At 42.9% G+C, this 17,410-nt stretch overlaps 1 protein-coding gene across 3 annotated transcripts in view; it reads right to left on the reverse strand.

Annotated features, from left to right (window-relative positions):
• Positions 1-1,888: 1,888 nt before the first annotated feature.
• Positions 1,889-17,410, reverse strand: part of RIPOR2 (RHO family interacting cell polarization regulator 2) — a 107,643-nt gene continuing 92,121 nt past the window's right edge. For 2 of the 3 annotated variants that reach the window (XM_064658443.1, XM_064658454.1), the window contains exons 14-22: positions 16,003-16,187; positions 14,055-14,223; positions 12,503-12,638; positions 11,436-11,597; positions 10,286-10,444; positions 9,042-9,244; positions 7,441-7,524; positions 5,728-5,818; positions 1,889-3,506 (exon numbers count right to left, since the gene is read on the reverse strand). In XM_064658443.1, coding sequence (XP_064514513.1) covers positions 3,406-3,506; positions 5,728-5,818; positions 7,441-7,524; positions 9,042-9,244; positions 10,286-10,444; positions 11,436-11,597; positions 12,503-12,638; positions 14,055-14,223; positions 16,003-16,187 — 1,290 coding nt within the window. In that variant the 3' untranslated portion in view covers positions 1,889-3,405. Of the gene's footprint in view, positions 3,507-5,727; positions 5,819-7,440; positions 7,525-9,041; positions 9,245-10,285; positions 10,445-11,435; positions 11,598-12,502; positions 12,639-14,054; positions 14,224-15,560; positions 15,632-16,002; positions 16,188-17,410 lie in introns of all 3 variants that reach the window. The other variant, XM_064658433.1, reaches the window with a different exon arrangement.

Here is a 17,410-nt window from a genome sequence, read left to right on the forward strand (position 1 = left end):
CACTGGATTGCTTATGTGAGTGCCTGCAGCATTGCTGTGTGTTGCAGCCTCTGCATAAGTAATGAAGTTGGTAATCTTTTTTTTTTTTTTCCCAAGGAAGCATGATGCATATTCATTTACTTTTCCTCAAAGGCCATCTCAGGTTGGTCTCAGAACTGGATTTGAGCAGAAGATGTGCAAATCTGCCAAGGCCATGTGTCTCCTGTGCTCCCACTGTTATTAAGACTATTGTATTGTTACCATCAGCATTTTCTTCAGCAGAAAATGTTTATTGTGCGTTATTTCTCTTTCCATTCTTATCACAAAGTAGTTCAGCAAATGACAAAGGTATTCTGAGGAACCTTGGTTTGCTGCTGTTTGTCGATCTACCAGCAACTGCCTGTAATGAAATGTGACTGGGCCATGTTCAAGGTCAAACCCTTGGGTGTGAGTGTACCCCTATCATACCCCCAGGGGCACCACAGCCATTTGAAGTGGGGTGCTGCAGATCCTATCCTCAGGATAATTCCATTGCAAATCAGCAAAGCAGGGAGCCATACAGAGTCCGGCAGTTCTACTGACTCCTAATTTTCAGTGCTTAAACTCAGCATTAATCTGTACATAATGGGCTGCAGGATAGGGTCAAGCTATAGAGGATACCTTTTCTGAAGGTATAGCGGGCACAGGAGGAATCTTGCCAAAATCTGTGAAACTGTGCAGCCTAACTTATGCTGCTGCTGTAGCTAGAGCAGTATAGAGGTACTATGGGTTTCTATATACTGGGCAAAATGCAGAGAGACAGTGAGAACATGGCAGGGGTAGTGAAAACCACTATAGCTCATGAAAAGCATCAGGTGAGGATGAGCCACCACCAGGTAAGTCCCTTTCCCAAGTGTGCTTCTGGCAAGCTCCCCATCTCTTCCATCTGCGCTGAGCTACTTTGGTACAGGAACGTTTTCCTAACGTACTTTTCTGGGGTGGCCCAAACCTTTAAGTTTGTTTGAGTCAACCTGCTGCAGCCCTAAGAAAAAGCTTTGGTAATTACTGCCTGCTGGTTCCTTCTTTGCTAGTAGGTAAGCATCCGTCTTGTGACAATCACCTCTATGCATCTGATTTTTCCTACTCCACAAAGGAGAGCTCTTGCATTAATGTGCTAGGAAAAGGCAGCGTTATCAGCTCTGTGAGCATAAAAACATACATGTTATTAGACAAATACATGGTTTGTTCCTTTTTACTTGCCTTCAAGTTTTGGAAGTTTTAAGGTCTGTTAACTTTCTGAAGGTTGTAATGAATCATGTTAGAAGATGATAGTTTTATTTAGTTTTCTAAAACAGTATTAATGCTCAAAGTGAAATTTAGCCTCTATGCATCTGTATCCCAGGTTCAACCTTGTCCTACTAAAATTCCTGTGGATTCCCTTACTGACTTTATTGAGAGCAGGATTTTCTCCTTCCTATCTGGTTCTTAGGAGCTATATCCATGGTTTTTAATAGTCATAACGGTGTAGGATATCAGCTTTAGGCTAATGAACTTCCCTGAGGGTGGCTTTAAACCACAATGAAATGAGATATAAACTCCTTTTGGCATGGTACCTCTATATGTGAGCTGCCCCATGCTCTCTGCAGCTTTGGCTCTGTGCTCCATACGCAGTTCTGCATTCCCTGAGGTGTGTGCCGTAAACCTCGATGTTTGTAAGAGGAAAAGGAACGTCTTCTGTCAGAGGAGAGTCTGCCTTCACAAAAGGGAAGAGTAATCAGCAGAAGTTTGGTAATAAACCTCTTCAGCATATTTTCTGCTAGACCCTGTGGAGCCTTTTTTGATAAGTATCTTGAATGCTCTGAACCTAAACTATGAGTGTGACAGTGGAGAGGCTGCTTATGGAAAGAGTGACTATACATATGGACTGATGTGCTTAGTAATTAAAAAATAATCTTTATTATAACTTAAATGTGATAGGAAATATGGTGAGTACAAATGCCACAAAACTAAAAGAAAAAAATTAAAAAAAAAAAAGCAGAAGTTGATACAAAAAGACATGTTGAAGGGATTCAACTGATGGGACAAGTGTGATATAAAAACCATAACATGGCTATTTCACCTTCTGCAAAAAGTTTATATCGCTCAGTAAACAAGTAAGCATTTTGCACTGTACAAAATGTACTTCTTTAATTAAAGGAAGAATATATATATTTATAAATATACAGATATGTACATTTTTGTAACATTCACAGTAAACAAACCAAAACAAAAATGACCCCTGCCTGCCAATGTGTTTGACTCACAAGGTTTCCTTTTGATGTGAATTGTTTGCAATATTTTCTATGTCGTCTATGCAAATTTGGATACTTCAATTGACATCTAAATAGCATTTCATGCATAATGAACACAGTACAGGAACACTCTTCTGTTAAATTCTATTCACCTCCTCTGTTAACTTAAGGCTTGTAATCAACAGTTTGAAACACTCACTGCCTTTTATCCTTGCAGTGCAGGGAGGAGAGATGCATTCACTTCTCCCTCTGTTTCTTACTGCCTCCCAGGTCCACTTTAGTTTGTTCTAGTTCTTTATATTGAAATCACTCTATAGAAACTATGATCCACTAATTAGAGTATATGAAATCCAATCCTGCCTGCAACTTACAGGACAAAATGGCTTGGGGAACTCGTGCAATTAGCTGTATTCACTCCTCAGAATAAATAAATGCACTTTACCTTTTCATTTAATTTTTAGAAACCTACATGATTGTTTGGTTCCCCCTCACAAATCTCTGGATTAATGATGGTTTGTTGCTGGAGGGCAAGAGAAAGGGAATAAAAGACCAGTGGAGGCATTTAGAATGAGTCACCAAAGTGACACCTCCCAGGGTTTACATCATGCTGTTTGTGGAGGCAAAACTTGAAGAAACTTGCTCTCTATTTCATTACTGAGACGCAACTGAGAAAGCTGAGCAGCATTTCCTGCCACTGGAGTGTTGCAGGGAACACTCTTGAAGGGGAAGCTGCTTTGCAGTCCTGCTCAGGTGGCCTCTTGATTGTCCTTGTTAGATACAGTATCGCATGTCTCAGGTTTTCACAACAACTTCAAGGAAGTAAATATAATAGGAGAATATATGAAGATGCCAAATTCTAAAAACCTCGCAGAAGTTTGTTGAGGCTGAATAACTGCAATTACATTATTTGTTATGAATCAGTCAAGAAGGTATTTTTCCTCAGCATCCAACTAACTGTTCCATCATGAGCTGTGACGAGGAGCCAATAGGAACCCTTAAGCTGGATTTTAGATTTTGCTTTTCCTTAAGAAGTCTGTAAATTGCTACGTTTGGAAACACTTCTAGAATACTTCAAAGTTTTCCTCCTGCTCCCCACACTGAAGTGCAGCTCCATCCTACTTCAATGCCTGTTGAATATAAGCAGGTTCTTTTCCATCTAAAAAGCTGTGGCAGCTTCAGTTCCACGGCGGCTTCCAACTTTAACAAATTCCCTGGGAAATTTGTCCAGCTGTTCATATGCCAGTCTCCCATCTTCACCTGAATGCAAAATGTTAAAGCATAATAATGTATTACTTCATTGCCCTACAGCATTTTAAATACTGAGTTTTCTGCTGTTAGAAAGTAGTGATTTGCCAGTAACTTCTTGCCCTTCTTAAAATTTATCTTGTGGAAAGCAATTTCGGAAATTACTTGGAAAATTAAACATGCCCTGATTGTTCAATTTTATTTTTTTTTATTTTGTCATGTAATTTGCTTGGTTGTCTAAAGCAAAACAGCAGCACATGTGGCTTGTATGATTAAAAGACAGTATCTGTACACTTGTCTTCCTGAATGACCTAAGGTACTTGTGTCAACTCAGTTTTGATATACTTGAGGCAGATGATATTTATCCACTTCTGCCTTGGACAATTCAAAGCTGTGAGGGACTGAAATGTTAATGTTTTAAACATTGTCAAAATTATAAAAAGCCTTTTTGTCAAACTGCAAGAAGCCCACCCCCGCCATCCCCCCCCTCTGAATATGCCTCCTGACTGGAACTTGGACTGTGACAGGGAACTTGAGATAAGACTATTGTCTAATTATCTCAGGTCTGAAGAGAAGTAAACAAGGCTCATCAGGTGGTGGAGGAGAAGGGTTTTGGGTGTGTGATGGCAAAATCTCTCCACACTAAACACAGTAAACTGCCCACCCCACCACCAGAAAGACCACATACACACAGGACATTCATGTGAGAGGCAGCTGAGAAGGGTCATAAACCATCAAAGACCCTCAAAGCACTCCCCAGACTCATTCCTGGGGCCTTCTACCACCAGAGGACTGCAGGTGATCCAAGTGAGGCAACAAATCCAGAGCCTGTCGCAAGAGGTGCAAAGCTTCCCCCCACCAGGGGAGGTGCCTGGGCATCTCCTGAACGTATATTAATCCATTGGACACTATGCTTTGCAGGACCCTCACCACTAAGAAGACTAGAAGCAGACACACAAGAAGCCACCTGGTTCACAGAGTGGTGATACATTTTCTATTTTAATCTCTCACTCTCTTTCTTCTCCCCCCCTTCCTTTTTTCTATTTCTTTCTATCTCTGCCTCACATCTACTATTAAATAAAATCCATATTATTGGCTTTGGCATATGGTCTCATTTGCACCTCAGTTCAGGCAGAGGCATTTCTAGTAACATTATTCACTGGATCGTAACAAAAATTTATCCACTTCTTACTTCCCACCACTTTAAAGAAGTGAGTCTATCCTCATCTTTACTTATATACTGCTGAAAAAGAGGAAACAGTATATTTGCTAAATGTTTGTATCTCTCAAATCCTTTTCTTTTAGGTACTGTCATCTATGTGCATCTTCATGAAGATAGCATTGAGTCTTGTTGAATTAGCCATTAGGAACCAAAATAGTCTCTGTATGTTGTCTAAAAGAATGACAGAACAATCAGAGATTTCAAAAGAAGTGTCCCTGGGCCAGTTGTTTTATAACCTGAGCAATAACATGCCCAACAGCAGAGTGAAGTCCTGCTGAACTGGTGAATGAAAGAGAGTATATTTGAGTTTGCATAACTAAAATCACACATGGACGCACTCCCCATGGAATAGAAATGCATGCCTAGCCTAAAGGCCAGAAAAATACAATTTTTCTGTGCCACCGAAGTACTGGTGCCCTGAAACTGTGCAGCCACACTTGCAGTCACATACTGCTAATACAGCTAAAGTACAGGTTAATGAACAGGGTGTTCTGTAGTCTCAAAGACAAATGAGGGTCAGCGCAAGGTGCTGGAGATACTATGTGAAGGAGGACTTGCAGACTGTCCAAACAAACATATAAAAATAATTTAGATTAAATGAACAATTCACAGTGCTAATGGCACATGAGAGTATGACTATGGCACTATAGGGGTGATAGGAGGGTATCCCCAAAAGAAGGGTGTATAAGACACAGCAGGCAGTGTGCTGGTCTTGACTTCTCAAGGCTGTTATGTTTTCAAATTCATTATCAATTTTTTTCTGTTTCTCAACTTCTCCTTTGCTAGTCTTCCTTTTCTACTTCCGCCTCCAGACTCACACAATTCAATTTCTGTCTTTTTGCTTTGTTTTCAAAATGAATGATTTTTAAGAATTTATATTTTCTAACCTGTTTGAGTCTCTGTGTAAATTTTTGTTTCAATTTAGACTATCACATTTGCATAACTCAGGTGTCTTACATGTTGCTCTGTTAAAAAATGAAATTAAATACTGCTCTGAACCAGGCAACTCACCAAGGGAGAGCAGGGTTTCAGACGCCACTTTTCTGATCTCTTCATTGTCAGACTGGCAGAGCGTGACCAGCATTTTAATGCTCTCAGTAGCCTGGAAAGTGCAAAAAGAACCACATTAGCACCACACAGTACACTCCAGTTTTTTTTCACAGCCTTGCATGGAAATAATAACCATCCTCTGCATTGCCCTTCCTACTCCATGGGAAGGGGGCCTTGGTGGAGACACAAGTAATGGGGTTTCCATGAGGGGAAGCATGTGGAGTAGGCATATTTTCTGCTGTCAGTGTGGAGCCTTTCTAATTTTCCTTCCCTATGCACTACATACATAATCCTGGCTGACCAGCTCTGTTCTGCAGCTTCTGACTGTGGGATGGGTGATGGGCTTTGGGCCAAGGCCATAAAACTGCCAAGGCAAGGATGTAGCAAGGAGACAAACAGGAGACAGGGATCTAGGGAATGAGTTTCACATAGAACATATCAAAGCTGGTAGGTCTGAGTCAGCTTTGCCATCCCAGCTGCCTACAGGGACATGTTGGCTGGCCAGCCCAGTCACTTCAGTGCAGGCTCCTCACCAACACCTGCGCTCACCAACATTTCCACACTTTTGCCTTGCCTTTGCTATTTTGGGTAGAAAGCAGGGAATAATCCTGTTCTCTGCTACAAAAATGTCAGGTCTTTAGGGAGAGCGGCTGTCATAGTGTCTCTGGCAGGCTATTTAATACAACAAGAAGAGAGATGAGTGAAAGAAAGGGCAAATGATGATACTTCTCCTCAGCAGCTTTTTTTTCCACGGCAGTTGCCATTCTCACTGTTCAAGACGCATCAGAGCCACACTGCTCAAGTTAAAAAGTGTCTAGCTCCAGTTCCCACCACCACTGATTTCTATTCTCGACTTTTCCTGAGTGGTCAAAAACCCCACTGCAACCTGCATGCAGCAAATGTGTAATGTGCCTCACCACTGCCTCTCAGGGATGCCTGTCAGCATCTCATTTAAGGGAAAAGTTTTTTCATATATTTAAACAATACCGGATTATGTATTGGATGGCACCAGTTGTGACTGGAATGAAGTTACATTTTGGAGCTGTCTTCTCCAGGGGACAGATTAGAGGGAGAAATACTCAGTCCACAGTGGGTCTGTCTCATGGAACCCATTTTTTGCCCCAGTGTCCCGTACCAGTCAGGCGTAGGTGGCTGCTGTTTCCTATGGCTCTATACAGCCAAAACAGAAGTGTATTTTAGGTGGGAGTGCAAAGATAGTACCAGATGCTAGCTGAAGCTGTAGTGCCCAGATGTACCAGTTATTTGTCATAAAACAAGCTGTGACCTGTCTCTCTCTTCTGCTATTGCAATACACATGCATTATAATTTTATCCTGGGAAAGGACGTTTTTTGTCCTTCTCAGTCAGTACTCTATGGATGAATATTTTTTTCTCTGTGATGTGGAAATAAGTCTCCTGAAGTCAATATGAGAGGGAGGAAAAGATGGTATGTGAAAGATAAATTCGGCCATTGTCACAGAGCCCAGGTGTGTGTGCAATGAAGCTTCTAAACCAGTCCCAAACAGCATGGTATCTGAGAAAGGTGGAGCACAGCAATGCAAACCACAAACACTACTGCTGCTGTTATTGCAATTTCTATTTTGATGTTTGTACCTATCAAATGTCCTTTCTTTAAAGTAAAGCCCAGTGCCACAGTGAATTCCTTGTCTCTTACCTTGAGGTATCTTAGAGCCAAGCAAGCTGCTTTCTGCAGCTGGAGGTTGGGCTGGGTTAGTGCTTCACAGTAATAAATCAAGGCCTGAAAGCAGATAAAGGAGAATACCAGTGAGAATGTCTGTGCCTCTGTGGAGCAGAAGGATGGAGCATGGAGGTATTCTTACCCTACTAAAAGGCAAACAATTGCAGCCTGCCTCCCTGACAGTGAGTATGTGGGATGGAGGGGGACAGTCCCTGCTACAGTTAACAGGGCGGGATAATTCCCTCCAGCAGATTCAGGCCAGGCCAGTAGTCATAGCCAGTCTCAGGCCAGCTTTTGGTGAGGAAAAGTTCATGTTAAAGTGAGATGCTCAATCTGTCACTCTTGAAGGCCTTTCACCATACATTGCCAAAGAGCTTTACATGGGCCTAGGAGTCTAAAAATCTCAAGAGATGACTGTTGAGATGGTCTCTCTAACATAGGGATAGTAATGAACAGGTCCGGATGTACCCCAGGGAGCCTTAAAATAATGATTACAAGTTTAATATGAGCTGCTAGACCAGTGTACTGCTTAGCCCCCAAAATCAGTAGGTATTGCTGAGCAGCAAATCTCAGTGGCAGTCGGCTGTGCAGTGAACTCATCTGCAGCATAAAGCTGCACAATACCCTCATAGAAGGCATGCTGTGGTCCTTCCTGCAGGCAGTGAACCAGGTATCAGCTACCCATGCCATTTCCAGGAGGTGGTTATATTTTCCCTGAGATGCTGCCTCCATGAAGCTGGGGATGGAGAAGGCTGGTATGAGATACTAAGAGGCTGCAAAAATGGAAGATGAAGAGGGAGGGCAGGCAAAGAGGGGACTAGATTGACAGAGCAAAGCAGAAGTAAAAAGTGAGCTCCTTTTTCTCCTCCTTCTGCCTTCCTTCTAGTCTTCCTCTTCTACTCTTCTACTCCTTCTATTCTTTCTCTTCCAACTGCATTTTCTTTCGCTCTTTCCTGACAGAGAACAAGAAGGATAGTAGGGAAAGATCTGCCATGAAGGGGCAGAAGCCAACTCTTCATTTCTTCTTACTCCTCTTCTCTCTTCTATCTAATTTCTGTGTTTAACCTGGCCCTGCTTGTTATTTTTGGTATCTGTGATAGACTCAAATCTTAGATCTCACAGCTGAGCTGCGTTTGCCCAAGGCAATCCAGCCCCTCCAGAAATGGTGGTAAGTCCCACAGATGGCAGCCTCCTTCGGGAGAAAAATTAAAAATCTGAGACCTATGTCTTTGCATGTTGATGATGCTGGAAACTGTTACCTTGAAGCCTTGGACTGAAGCCAAGTCTGAGACAGGGCAGCAGAAATGCTGAAGTGAGGAAGATAGCTGGAGAGCACAGCACTCAGTTAGTATTTGCGGTTTTGGTTAGTACCTGTTTAGTGTAATGATAGGCAGAAGCAGACTGGCATAAAGACAGAAACAGACCTGCATATTTGCAGAAAAATTAGAGAGGATATCCCTCTGGATCAGTTTAAATCAAGTTTGGAGCAGTTATTTGCATAGATATTTGAGACACACAGGTAGGAAAAAAGTCATGATGATACAGGTCTCTCATGGAACAGATTTTCTGCCACTTACCTTCTCCCTGAAATGCCTATTTTCTGCAGTTGCTGTCAGAAGTGATGCCACAGCCTCACTGACTTCATTTTTATTTTCATTGAGAAGTAAAGCCAAAGCTCTCAAAACTTCCTGCTGTGGTGGAAGGTTATTGGAGTTTATTTTGGACACATTTTGCTGCAGTTTTCCATCTTTCACTGACTGCAGCACCTGAACCACAGACGCTAGAAGTGCAAGAGAAAGGTCCTTGTTACTTTATCCTCTCAGTATTTTTGATTGCTCCTTTTCTCACTAGCAATCCTCAATTCGCACTATATACACAAAAGACATGAAAAAAATCCCCATCTGATCAACTGCAACATTGCAGTGTGTCCGCATAGGGAATTGTCTGGGCTTTAAGTTGGGCTGTTTTCTCAGATGATCAGAGGAGGAGGAGATGAGTAGATGAGCTCTGTGGGACAGTGCAGCGCTTACATCTACCCAGAGCTAAGAGTCTGCCTGTCAAATCTTCACTACTTTCTGCTGGAAGATGTAAATTCTCCCTGTAACAAGTGAAACTTAATATCCTTGTCAGTGTATTGACTTCCAGAGCATGTTCGTGAGGGCTTTTCCTAGGCATATTGATGTCTGCCACCAAGAGCCAGGGCTAATGTGTTTCAGAGGTGGGCTGAAATACCTTGTTCCTTCCACATTTTTGAGCAAAAGCTCCAGAGTATGCCCAAACAAAAAGGAAAACTAGGCAAGGTTCCTCAAACTCCCTCTTAAATAGAGAAGAAAACTTGGCTTGCTAGGGGCTGCAGTCTAGCATACTTTGTGGAGTGTCTGCTTCTCTCTTTAGCTCTTGGTGGCAGAGCCTGCAAAACACTGAGGTGCTATAATCCCCTGGATCCTGAGAATTGCTCAGCACTTCAGAAGGTGTCTCCATAACAGATGGTGAAAGACCAAAACCCAAGCTGTGGACACACAAAACTTCCCAGACCACCACCATCAACCATTTCCTAAAAATCAATGCTTTCAACATACTTTTTTTTCCATTTGAATATGGAAATAGAAATGACTGAGGGTCTATCTGCATCTGCTCCTTTCCCTTGACAGGTACAACCATTCAGGTGCATTCACACTTAGTAGCCAGGGCACTTCTCGGTGCCTGTGTGCCTTGTCCTCCTTCTTTTGTAAAATCAGTCTCAGAGCTGAACTGTTTTGTGCCGCGCTCAGAAGTACACGGATGTACTTCCCAGTTAGCCAGCAGAATTTATACACCCTACCTTCTTTTGCAAGCTGTAGTAAATAGCTTCCAAGGTCATTAACACTGTGGCAGGCAAAATAGTTGTAATACTGAAAGACGGTAATGATCTCGGAGGACATGCTGGAGTAGAGGACAGGTTCCGTCCGGTCCAGGATCTGAGACACTAGGATCCTGAAGACTGCAGGCAGCCATGGACAAAGGGTCAGGTTAGTAGGAGCAAAATGCCACAGTACACTTCAAAGCCAGAAAGAAAGAACTGTATCTGCAAATTTAGATACTTCCCAATGTTTCTAACCACAGCTGTGGTTAGGTGAGAAGCTAGACAGACCTTCTCCCTGTCTAGGTTTCATAACCAGAGGATATCTTTGTAAGGATGAACTCTGCAGTTTATGGATGGCTAGTGCAGCTTTCTATCCAATTCATATAACATCATTTCTACCCAAACAATATCCTGAATCACTAAATACCTACCCACACGCACCGCCAGTTACATCTCTGCAATGCCACTGAGGTAGGGAGATGTGCACAGAGATAGGATTTGGCTTTGCTGGTTTTTTTGCTCCTACGTGAGCATATGGCATACAGAAAGCAAGTCTGAGGCACTGTCTGTGAGAGCTGGAGCATGGAGCAGGAAGGAGAACACTGCCTTGGGTAGGCATCTGCAATGCAGGTGCCCACACCCGAGCAGGTCAGCCTATATCCCTGTTCTGTCCAAAGGAGAGCTAGTCAGTATAGCTGGAGTTTGAGATGTATAGCACATCCCACTCCAGATAGAAGCCTGTGCTCAGACAAACTCACTTGAATGTGGATTAATTTCATCCTAGTGCACTGTAATGGGGCATGGACATTATGTATATACAAAAAATTTAAATGTGAGGATTCCTACTTCACTGAATCACTTACAAACGTGTATTTGTGAATAGACTTACTTTCTGACTAAGTCATAAACCTTAAACAGTATTTACTTTTCTGTTTCTGCCTTTTTCTCCTATTATGATCTGATTATTTTGGGCCAAAACTGTTTCAACAGTTTTCAAATGAGATTTTGGAGCTATGCCCAAACAGACCTCCAAGGGGTTGGAAAACAAAACAATGGAGATTGAATAAAGTCCAGTACACAACTGTTCCCCTTTTTGATGAGTGATACAATTTTTTGCAGCAGTTAGTACCTGTTTCTGCAAGTCCTGGACACTCCTCATTCACAGTGGTGGCAAAATTGATATCCAACTGCTTCATCATCTTGTCTGCAGATGTGTGATACACTCCCGAAGGGCCAGTACACTTCATCCAGAAAGCCAGCAGTGACAGTTTCTTGTGGAACTCTGGAATTGCTGGAGGAGAAGACAAAATGAATGATAAAACAAAGCCATGCCGAAAGCATTGACTTCCAGAAGAGAAAAGATGGTAAGAGTGGAGGAAATTTCACCCTAGCCCACTGATGGACAGTTACTGCTTGCTTGGTCAGCCCATGCCATTACCTTCACAGAGCATGACTGTGTGCCCACCTCAGGTTTGTAAAATGTTTTTTTTCTTTCCCATGGTACATGAGAAAATTTGTTCTTGATCCAGTTCTTGGCACTGATGTCCCATCTTTTTAAATACCACAAAATAGTAGGGGAATACTGCAAACGGTCTGCACAAGATTGATCCCTGTTCTAGCATTGCTCTGTGGCCTTGTATAAATCACTCAATTTTGTCTCAGTTTTCTGATAAAGTAAATACATCCTGTTGTATTTACCTACCCTGCCAAAGTGCTCACGAGGGCGAGTAACTATGTCTTTGTCAGACTATTCCAAGTATTAAAATAGATGCAACAACAAGAAAAATAACTAAATAATTAACATAGAGATGACTAAAAATGAAAATTTTCAAGGAGTCGCCTCTGATAGTGTAATGCAGATCCTGCCTTTCCTCAGGAAAGAAAGGTGGAGGAATTTGGCTTTTCAGAGGTGTCAACATCCCCACCCCACCAATGACATCTATCCATCCTCTGCATATCAAGCAGGATAAGAAATCCTTTCTCTTCCCACCTGCTTATTTCCAGATACCAGTGTTGAAGACACATGTAGATGGCACCTGCCTGGCTGTGGTGACTGCTACATCTACTGGTAACCCTGAGTCTGCCCTTCCTACAGTGGCAGCTCTGCGTCAATGGTGAGCTCTGCACAGCGACTATTTCAGCAGGCATGCATGACCAAACTCTTTTCAGAAGGAAATCCCCTAAACTGTCTCTTACCATCAGTAAGAGAGGTGATGTTTCCCAAGTTCTCAGTGCTAATCTCCGCAATATTCTCCATCACGAGGATCTGCCTGGATAGCTTATCCAGGAGGTCTCTTGTCACAAATGGTGTTTTACTGGAGAACACAATTTGCTGGTGAAGACAAATGGGAAGAGAGGAAAATAAGTCATTGAACCAAAAAAAACCCCAGCCTCAGAAGAAAACAAAAAACTCCAAAACACCTGATGTGAAATAGCAAATCCATTGCCTGGAACCATGAGATCTCCTTAACTTTCAAAGTTTTTTGTCTCTGGAATATTTTATGGTCCTGGTTGATATGCATTGTTGCTTATAACTTTAACATCTACATCCACACCCAGACACCTGAGTGTCCAAGCACCCATTTGCATAAGTAATTTCTGATTTACTCACTCTACATTGCTAAAGAAATCCATCTTCAAAAGCCTTAAAGCCACAAAAGAATATTAGTCTGAATTTTGCATAACATAGGCCATGGAAGACCACAGGTTGCTCTTTTTCCAGTACATTTCAGCTCTGATTAGCTACTCAGGTGCCTTTGTTAATGTGCTTTCTCCTTGCTAATACTCCCTAGTGCTGACATCTGCATTTTCTTCAGCAGTTCTTGTAAATATTGTTCATACCAAATCTGCTCTGTGTGTGGACATAGTTCAAGCTTGACTCCCTCAGATGCATACTTACAGTGTACTCTTGCATTTAAATCAAAACTCTCCCTTTTTTTCATACTTGTGAGTCAGCAGAGTGTTCAGAAAAACATTAAGAGTGTTGGAATCAGGCTTACTCTGTATTGCTTCAATGGGCCTTTGGGAAAATAAAGTGAATTATATTTAAGATGGAAGAGTGAATAACTGTAAAGCAGATGTTGTAGCATGTTTTGATTCATCAGGGAAACCCTGATGCCCTCTCTTACTGGAGGTTTAAAGTCACATTTGTTGTGCATGGGCTCTGAAAAAAAACCTACAAAAACTCACCTCCAGTAAGTTGTGAGCATGAACTGACAAGTCTGATGTCCCAGAGGGGCTGCCACATGCTGCCCTCACCATGTCTGTTGCAGACAATCTCTCTGCCTCACACGTAGAAATTAATTTCTGTTCTTGAACATTGCAGCCTCAGCTGGGACTCAGTTAAACACTGGGGACAGGGGCTTCTGTTTTACCTCTGAAGACATGGGCTGCCTTAACTGGAGACCAACCTCACTGAGGACCTCTCAGCGAAGCCAGCAGGCATTTGTAACCCAGATCATGGGATGCCTCTGTCATCTGCTGCACTGCCCCTCAGTCCTCCTGGGCAGCTTCTGCAAAGTGCCCCACAGTTCACATGTCAGATGTGCTCAAAGATGGGCCAGGATGGAAGAGACAGAGGCTCTTTTGGCTGGGGGTGGTCACCATCCTATCTCAGCATGGCATCTGTCCCAGCCCTGAGCTCCTGCTGCCTCCCAGGTGCAGTGCTGACCTTGCCAGCCTGCTTGTCCCCATGTTGCAGGCAGGGATCATTTTAAAACATATGCCCCAAATGAGGCAGGCCTGGTACCTGAATGAGCTGTGTGCAATACTGCAAGTGCTTAACTATGGTTATATCGAGGCTGTCGTTCCCTGTGGTCAGGGGCAGAGGGCTGCCGGCCACGCTGGTGCCCACACCCGTATCCTCGGTGAGAGCTTCGCTCAGGTGGCCTCTGGCTTCTGGGTGCTCTGTCCTGTAACTGAGGAGGGAGGAAGGAGGAGGTCAGTGCAGGGCTGACTGCTGCCACAGCAGACACACACACACACACACACACACACACACGCACACACACGCACACTCACACAGGGTGATGAGCAAAGAGCACGGCAGAAGAGCTGAAAGCAGGCAGAAGCCTGGTGATTAACACCTTCATATTGCAAAGGAGCAGTGCTGCCCTGGCTGGGTGCAGGAGGGATAAACCCACCGAGGGGACAGACCCTTCCCCTGACTGGTTTGCCTTGAGTCATGTGATGCCCAAGCAAGCCTTGTTAACCTGTCCCTTGGTGGTGACAGCTTTCTCTCATCTGTTAATGAATTACCTGCCCAGTCACTGTGGATTAAGCACCATGACAAGTTGTGCCACCCCAAGCACTGAGCTGCTAAGAACAGCTCTGTGCTTTCCGTGTTCTCCTGCTGCCAGATTTAAGGCTCATTGCAGAAGGAAGGAAAACCACTGCTGAAGTAAGAGGCATGATGTCTTCTTACGCTGTTTTAGACATAATGTGTACAGCTTACTTTGCCAATTGTTTCTGTAAGAGTGTAGAGTTAGTCTCACTGTGTTTTAAATCATTATTTCCAAGACTGTCTTGCTGTACAAATGGTCCTCCCCATGTTTAAATGCAAAGCCTGAGGTCAGTCCCAAGATGGCAAGTGTATTTGGCTCCAAGTTCAGAAGTTTCCACACTTGCAATCTTTACACTGAGTCACACACTTACACATCTAAAAATGGAAGTGGGAATCTGTACTGTCTGGGGATGAGCCAGAGAGGGAAAAAAGAAATTTTCATTTCTACTCTAACTGGTTAAAGCTGGATCCTTAAATCAGGACAGACTGGACTGAGCTCAGAGTGCCAGTTTAGCAAGCAACACAATTTCCAAAATTTTTCTTCCCACCAAGTCTTATTCTGGAAAGAGAACATGAGATGAGGGGAACTGCATGGTTGTTGCTTGTTGCACTCAAAATTGCTTTAAGCAAGCTGAGAGTAGTATTGCTCCCTGGTTGGAAAGTGCAAGGTGTGATGGAATCATGTTCTTTCCTTTTTTCCAGCTCTAGTGCCGCTTACATGCCTGCTGGGCATCGTGTCAGCTCAAAGTATGCAAACATGCTTTTAGGATCTAATGATTGAAGCACAGCATCTTGAAGTCACACAACAATGGCAGGCCACGGCACAAACACCACAGCTTTTTTGTTCTTTTTTTCTTTTTTTGCCTTTTTTTTTTCCTCAGAAAGACCAAAAGTGATGCAAGAAGGGCAGGTAACACGCAGGGCCATGAACAGAGTACCAGTCATCACTCTTACATTCCAAAGGAAACCTACATCATGCTGCTTAAATCTGGCCCTGTGTTATTGTTACTGACAAGCTTAATCCACTGCAAAGACTCATTCGGCTAGAGAGAAAAGACAAAGGGGGGGGGGAAAACCACAAAGGAATTAGTAATTACATCCAAGGAAGGCCAGGTCCAAACCTATGTCAAGGAAGAGGCTCTGCCAGTATTGATGTCAGCTTAATTTAATTTACCCTTTTCCTTTGAAGGACAAATTGCATATATTTGAACAGAGAAAGAAATGGTCCTGGAAGCTGAAGATTTTGTATGCAGCAGCCACAAAATTTTGTATGCAGGGAACCCTCTGACCTATAAACTCATCAAGGATTAGTCAGTCTTCCTTGAATAAATTGTGCACCAAGATCCCCTGTTAGTGACAAAGAGCTAGGGTATCAGTTTGGCGTAAGCACAGCTGGCAGTTACTACAAACTTACCTATTCTTCTCAATCTCAGTATCTGAAAATACTGAGTCTGCACCTCCTCCACCATTACAAACCTCCACACCACCACCTTCCTCATCATCAAAGTCAGAGGTGTTCAGGAAATCAAAGCTTTCTAAAGCACTTTCAACTGTTAGACTTAAACTGGAGGACCTGCTTCGGCTTACTGCTGGCTTGCACTGCAAAGGCAGAACGAACCAATGAAAACCCCAGATATTAGCTACTACTGAAAGATAAGAAAAACATTATAAAGCTTAAAACTTTCATATTCTTAATTTTATTTTTAAAACTTCATTTTATTGAGTGTTTCATTTCAAGACTTCATATTCATAGCATATACAATTAAAGCCTGAGAACTGGGAAAACCCTTCTGTTCCTCCTCCCCTCCCCATCCTACCCACTCTCTACCCCAAAGGAAAACCCTCAAAGGCAAAATTCAGTGTGTTTCATAGAAATGTGAAGTATGTCTTGAGTCCAAGTTTTGCAGCTTTCAGTGTTCTCCAAAAGGAAAGGTGGCAATTAATGCAATGGAAGTTGAAAGGGGAAGGTACATTCCATAATTGCTGTCCTAGCTACAGAAGCCAGTTTTTTACATATCCAATGGCACTATCTGATTTATTCCAGATGAAACTCCAACAGACCTTAGCCAGGAATTAATTTGGTCCCATATCTGCAGATTTATTAACAGAATGAGAGGACTTTTGTGGCCTTTGAAGCCAAATGGCTAATCAAGGAAAAGCCAATTAGGTATCAGATTCCTTGGTGACAGAGAAAGGCAATATTGTAATTCAGAAATTAACAGTGCTAGAGAGGGGGGAAACCATCCCACCTTGCTGCTAGGAAGAAATGCAAAGGAAACCTTGTAGTTGCTGTAGGAAATACCAAAGGCCCTGGCCCCATGTGGCAATTCATCCAGATATGTCCACAGAGTTGCTTTCAGGGTCACCCTGCAGGATCAGATGTAGCTTGAGGGGTCATCTCCATTGGTTGGTTCAATGACTTCAACATCTTTCACACGATGTGATTATTCGATCAGAAGCAGCCATGAGCCAACAATGCCATTATATAAGCTGCATCTTCCAGTCCCAGGCAGGAGCCATGACTTTGTTTCAGCTTGTAGAAAGAAATGCATTGGCCTCTGAGTTCAGATTCAGCACCACGTGGAGCTGAAGAGGGTTGGAGCTCTATTTCCAATTCATTTGCACACAATACAAATGCAGTGATGGTCATACATTTGCACTTACAATACTTGACTCCTTAAACTGACTGTACAGTCATTAGCTGATCAAACACACCTCCCAACACATCTGTGACATGGGTGGCTGCTGTATCCCACTTCCTGCGCAGCACTGATGGGTTTAGCTACCATTTCCTTTAGGGCTGGTGGTGCAGCTTCTTCAAG

The sequence above is a fragment of the Pseudopipra pipra genome, chromosome 1 (assembly GCF_036250125.1).
Source record: "Pseudopipra pipra isolate bDixPip1 chromosome 1, bDixPip1.hap1, whole genome shotgun sequence".
NCBI lineage: Eukaryota > Metazoa > Chordata > Aves > Passeriformes > Pipridae > Pseudopipra > Pseudopipra pipra.